This window comes from Trachymyrmex septentrionalis, unplaced genomic scaffold, assembly GCF_001594115.1.
Source record: "Trachymyrmex septentrionalis isolate Tsep2-gDNA-1 unplaced genomic scaffold, Tsep1.0 scaffold374, whole genome shotgun sequence".
In the NCBI taxonomy this organism is placed as follows: domain Eukaryota; kingdom Metazoa; phylum Arthropoda; class Insecta; order Hymenoptera; family Formicidae; genus Trachymyrmex; species Trachymyrmex septentrionalis.
This window is the reverse complement of record NW_017305541.1, coordinates 83,824-90,281: the sequence shown is the minus strand read 5'-3', so window position 1 is coordinate 90,281 and position 6,458 is coordinate 83,824. Positions and strand designations below refer to the sequence as shown.

Genomic DNA, 6,458 nt, shown 5'->3' with positions numbered 1-6,458 from the left:
TCGAAAAAGACAAGGAATATGTTTTAAAAGAAACGCGTCAATAAAACAGTCACACAAAGAAAAAGGCATGAAGGAAAGAGCAAAAAACAGGAAGCAAAGAACACAGAGAAAGGTTACTTTAAGTTAAACAAATTTATTGGAATAGTCCAACCAAATGGATGTTTAAACGAAAAATATGATTATATGCATTAAAATTAAATTTTTTAATTAAACGAAATATGTTTCATTTAGAATTAAATTTGTTTCAATGAAACAAATATAAATAGAATTCTTGAGTCGAAACAAATCTTTTCCTCTGTAAACACATTGTAAGATTTATTGCCATATTATATTTGCCAACGTTAAACAAAGGATGGCATGATTTTTATGTCACACTGTGTTTCTTATTGGAAAGTGCAAGTAATGTTATTTCCTTTTCCCATTGCCTGTAGTTTTTAATTAGGCATTAGTTATATTGATTAAGCTTTAGTTATACTTTATTAAATACCAAAAATAATAATTAATATTCAAAATTATTATTTTTATAGAAGCTTTGATAGAAGCTTCAAGATGTTGCACGAAATTACTTAGGTTACTTAGGTATGTCTTGAGCGATTGATCCTCGCGGAAAACACGACGAAACACTAATAACAAGCTCTTCTTTCATCTCGGATGCAAAATTTTCTATAAAAACGACGAATGTACTGGCGTGATGAAATTATAATGTAATATAGGAACGCGTGTCTTATTTCGCGCGAAAAGGAATTCGAGTTGTGTTTGTAAACTTGGAAATTTTTCGAAAGACGAAGCAGGAAAGAAGAGAAGACCAATCTTCTGTTTCTATCAATATAGATTAATTTTAATCTCGGTTTGACTTACACAGAAAAATACACAGATGCAGTACGCAAATAAATGATTACTTGTTTCGGCACTGAATATATATATATACTAAATTTTAATAAATATTTATTTGAATAGTGCCAACTAAATATTTATTTATAATATTTACCCGATAAAAGGAAATGAGAGCGAAATTAAATTAATGATTCTTGTATCAAATAAATATATATTATCTTCATATTTGTTAGTAAATATTTAATTGGCACTATTCAAACAAATAATTTATTAAAGTTAAGTATATTTTTTTAATAAGTATTCCAAAAGTTCGTACATCCATAAATCTGTCACAAATTCATCACAAGCATAAATTTATTCAAAATATATTCTGAAGTCTAATAGGTTTAATACTTCAATTAAAATTATTAAATTAAAGCAAATTTGATTTGCTTGTTATATAAAAATGTCGAGATATCGCGAAGCAAATACGAAATTTGATTGTAATGACGAAATATACATTTCTGTGAAATATTATCTCATTAATTGCAAAAGAAAAAAAAAAATAAAATAGATGACCTATTTGCTAGGAATAAAATTTTATTTCGGCCGTGTAATAAAATGTATTTATCACAAATGTAAGCATCTTTTTCTCAGTGTGATTTTTTTCCAAAAATTTGTAATAAATATCATATAAGATTATTAATAAACATTATATTCTTATTGTTAATTAAAGATTACTTACAAGAAAAAAAATAAATAAATTGAGTAATCACTTTTCTTAGCAACAGAATGATATTTTTCTGTCTGTATTTTGAAAAATTTGAAAAAGATAAAGAGCAGATTAAATCGAGATTAAAGTTAATCTACACATGATAGAAATGAATACTAGTGTGTGTTCTCTGTCTCTCTCTCTCTCTCTCTCTCTCTCTCTCTCTCTCTCTCTCTCTCTCATGAACGACACGGCCGAGACGTTTCGAGAGTCGACAATTTAGTTGAAGTCAACAGTCGCGAGTTCCGCGCTTCCGGATGACGACGACGATGAGAGACGACAACGGCACAACGAGCGATAAGTATCTCTGATTTTCTCGAGTGACGCAGCCACTTTCGTGCTCGGGGGTCTCGAAAGTAGGAACGAAAGAGTCTCGAAAGCTGAGTCGCACTGTTTGTAAATCGTGAAACTCCTCGCAATCGCGAGCAGTAAATTCCCTCATCGACGTTACCATCGTTATCATCGTCGACCGCTTCGTCGTCATCTCGCGCTCTCCTTCCTCCTTCCCGGCTTTCGCGAGTCATCGCGATTATTACAATTCTTGTTGAATCGGGATTAGGTTCTCCTGTATCTCAAGTCATGCGCTTATTTCGTATTCGATTAACGCGTTTCACCTTTATTCTCACATTTTGCTGTTTCGGCCGAATTTTACGATTCGAATCTTCGACACTCATAATTTGAGGTGTCGAACGCTTCGTCAGAGTATTTCTTTTAATACCGCGAGGCCATCGGTAATTTTTCGTGTAATAAAAAGGGGAAATTACCAGTCGTCAAGGATTGACGACTTTACATGTCATTAATTAACATTAAATTAATGCGATTTTTTTTTATAAAAGTCGTTCCAGCGAAATGCTCGCCATCACTCGCGTCATGGTAGATTTGTGAAATTGTAGAGAAAATCGATGCAAAATTACAATTTTAACACATCGGGTTTGACGTTGTTAGAACCGCGATGTAAATTTTATTTCTATGGAATAAGAATGATACGAGAAGAATTATTAATGAAATTTAACCTTCGACATGCAAAGCTGAAAAACCCGTTTCTTATTCTTAATTCTTCTTCATATATGGACTTTGAATTTTTTTTTATTCCTGGTTATTATGACATATTACAGGACGAGACGTTACATTCACAATCCTGAGATGTTTATCCTCTTCTGCCAATATAAATTAACTTTAGTTTCGGTCCAACTTACTCTTCGTCTTTTTCTACTTTTAAGAATTAGAGGAAGATTAAGTGTAAGTTGAACCAAGATTAAAGTCCGAGACACTGTTTGAAAAGCGATAGAACAGGAAGTAATAGATTTCAACCTAAAACTTTGGATTTTTCAGCAAAATATGTTTTTCCATGCAGAGACAGAGCGATTTTGCTGAAAGATCGAAACTTTTGTTGGATTTAGATCTGAAAATAATTGATGTTGCAAGTTCAAAATGATGAAAATCGTGCAACAAAAAATATTTTTATTCTAGCAACCAGTCTGAATTCGATCAAATGAGCAACCAGTCTCTGTAATCAGTGCAATCGAGGATTGAAGTTAATCTACATTGGTGGAATTAAACGGGTATGAAGTGCTCGTGTCTCATAACTCCGAATGCTGAATCACTTAGGCTCGATAGGATTTTGTCTTTCTAATCCTACAACTGCGATCCCTTTCCACCGAATTACTTTTGTCGTAATAGAGTTCCTTTGGGTCTCAAGGCCGCAAGGTCATTGACAACCTGGTTCAGACTCGGTTTCGAACCCGAACTCGGTGGCAACAGTTAGTCGCCTGCATGTTAATCGCCATCGTTTAACTGTGAATGATTGTAATTAATTTTTTAGTCCGTGTCAGCGTTTTGCGTATCGTCTTCACTGTTCTGCAGCATGAAATTAAACGGTGACCGCTACAATAGTTAATCATCGCATATCCGATTCCGCTGATTGCCTTATTAATTCTGAAATTAGCGGTACTCGGCCCGGCAACTTTCGATGAGCCGCTTTCATGCATATCTGACTTCTTTTCACTCCATTCCTCGATTGACCTATATTGTTAGAGGCTAACGGTCTTTGGGACCTCTATTCCTATTCGCGAAGAGTTTTTGCGTTTTTCTGCTAGCTCTTTGGCACTTTTAATCAGAAGTAAGAATTATTTTTCGTTGCGATTGTCAGAACGAGCAATAATAATTTGGCTTTCTTTACTATTAATGTATGTAATAATCTCTAAATTTGAATTAGTGGACAGTCACTAATTACTCAGTAGCATACTTGGCCATTAAAAAAGGAAGAATGTTTGGGCATTCTATCATCTATTAAAATACTGATATTTGCATGTTAATTTCAATCTTCTAACGCTACATCCTCACTGAATTTATGCACTAAAACAAGATCGATAGTTAAATCACATAATAAAGATTAGATAGGTTAGGGATTTCACATTTTATTCATTGATTACCAGTGGCATACTTGACACTACGTATCAGTAATTATTCACTGATTCAGATTTAGAGAGAGTACCTGAAAAATATGGAAAACCTGGAATTGATTTTCTAAAAATAATAAAAGAGTGACGCCTGACATTCTAAGAACATTCCATCATTCTTGGGTTTATAAATAATTATCCGTCAAATGTCTTTAACGATTTCTTAAATTGGAATGGCGAGAAGGTTAAATTGATTAATAAGCCGCGTCGCATCTGTCCCGACTATGATTTATCGAAGATTTTTCGAAAATAACGGGGGAAAAAAAAAGAAACAAAATATCTTATGACATTCGTCATTCTTGGATTTATAAATATAATTAGCATTCAAGCGTATAACGATTTCTTGGATTGAAACAACAAACAGCTTAAATTGATCATAAAATTGCCCATAATTATCCTAGCGTAATAATACGAAGATTCGACAATACACATCATTGATGTCGTCGATCAATTGCTCGAGCCAACTCTGAAAGGCTCCGAAAAGTATATATTCTGTCTGATGTCGCAGGAACATGATGGTGCTACGTGTCCACGGCGACGACTTGATGTTCGGCGGCGGCGGCGGCGTGATAACGCATTCGCCGCGCATACCGCAAATGGAGATGATGAAGGTCCACATTCCCTTCACCTTCAAGCTTCACGAGAGCTTCAAGAGCACGTACGCCGGTAAGTCCTCCGTTTTACGCTCCTCGTTTGCACGTCATTCGGAGTCCGATCCTCCTCATGTCCTCGCGCGTTATGAGCCTCTCGGCTGGGTCAACCGCAGCAAGACTCGTGATTTATAACTGTTTGCTTAGCTCGGAGTCTTGCCGTGTCGCAAGACTCTCCGCGCCTCTTGTAACAGATTTCTTATGCTGTTTTCTCAATGTTACGGCGACTCACGACTTCGTGAAAACCTGGAGAACGCGTAGGAAGAGTCACCTACGCTATAGGTGAAAAAAATTTACGTGAGAAGGAAGTAAGAAATTCGATTTCCACTGTTTTTGCCCGTTCTCTTTCTAGAAAGGCATTGAAAGGAAATTTAACACAGGCTTGCCGCAAAATTGGAAATCAGGGAACTGCAAAACTTTTCATTCTTACCTTCAAAGAAGTACCTAACCTTCAATATGCATCTTATACCGTTGTAATAGATTCATAACGTCAAGTTACATTCAAGTTGAGTTATTTTTAATTGAACCAAATGTAATTTTTAATTACTTATATTGAGTCGGGCTAATTTTGTAAAAATAGGAAATATTAAAATTATACTATCTGTCAAATTGTTATTAGTAAAAATATGTTCTTTGTTTAAACTTAACGGATTTATGTACTGAAGAGGGCCAAATCTTGACCGAAACGTCTACATGTTAAAATAATAATATTGAACTTATTGACATCTTGAGCTGTGGCTGTATGCTTTTTATTTTTTAACCTCAATAATTTAAAATTTATTTTTAATTATTTCTATATATTCGATTGAACTCAAGAAAATGTGTTAAATTTGAGAGAAAGCGAGGCTCAAATTTAATTTATTATTTTTGAAGGACATACGGATTAATATGGATATTATTTATTTTGAAACTGACCACTGAAATGAATTGATTTACATTGCCGTATTTAATTGCTCCCTCAACGAAATATTTCCAAATCGAGATGAAAGTATTGTAGAAAAAATATTATTAAAAGCATCAGGAAAATCAGGTGAAATTGTATCTGAAAATCAGAGAAAGTTATGGATGAGGGATCTGTGACAACTCTGACAGTAAAAATCACAAGGCATCGTCGGATAATAAACTCCGAAAAAGTTTTTGTTCCGCATTCTGCGTTAAAAAGGGGAAACCGTTCTGCTATCTTAACACTCGCGTTTCCAAATCTTATTTGCCACACGATACTTCATATATACGATATTTCGTCACGTTATGCAATCATGACGTGATGCCGCAAATAAATAAAAAAAAAAAAGAAAAGAAAAAAAAATCGTAACTCTCTATAATTGGGCAATGAGAAGCTGGAACATTTTTAGCAAAAGAGCAAATGCTTTCGGCATAGGTGAAGGTTGGTGGATACGAGCGAGTCCGGCTGTATAGATCGCGAGTTGGAATGATCGGCCGTAAAGGAAAGAGACCACGACGGAATAGCCAGTTCTTCGGCCCAGTCGGAAAGTGGGTTATCTCGATAGCGCGCGAGAACAAGACGAGAGCGTTGGGTGTAATTGGCATGCCAGGTGACAGCGACGGCGAAGGCGCACCGGCTGAATTACGAAACGCGCCACCTTGACCGCACCGTTGTCGCAGTCGGGTCACTTGACTTTTATCGACTGTTATTAATCGCGTCCTTTACCGAGGAGAGCCCGCCCCGTTCTCGATCGCTGTTCTCTCTCATTTGTTCGAATTATCTTTTCTTCTTCTTCTTCTTCTTCTTCTTCTTCTTCTTCT

The 6,458-nt window shown here is 35.4% G+C and overlaps 1 protein-coding gene across 1 annotated transcript in view; it reads left to right on the top strand.

The window, feature by feature from the left end:
• Positions 1–6,458, top strand: part of LOC108750876 (cell growth regulator with RING finger domain protein 1-like) — a 36,753-nt gene that overhangs the window by 5,156 nt on the left and 25,139 nt on the right. The window contains exon 2 of the mRNA XM_018490706.1: positions 4,553–4,710. Within this exon, the coding sequence (XP_018346208.1) occupies positions 4,553–4,710 (158 nt within the window). The remainder of the gene's footprint in view (positions 1–4,552; positions 4,711–6,458) is intronic.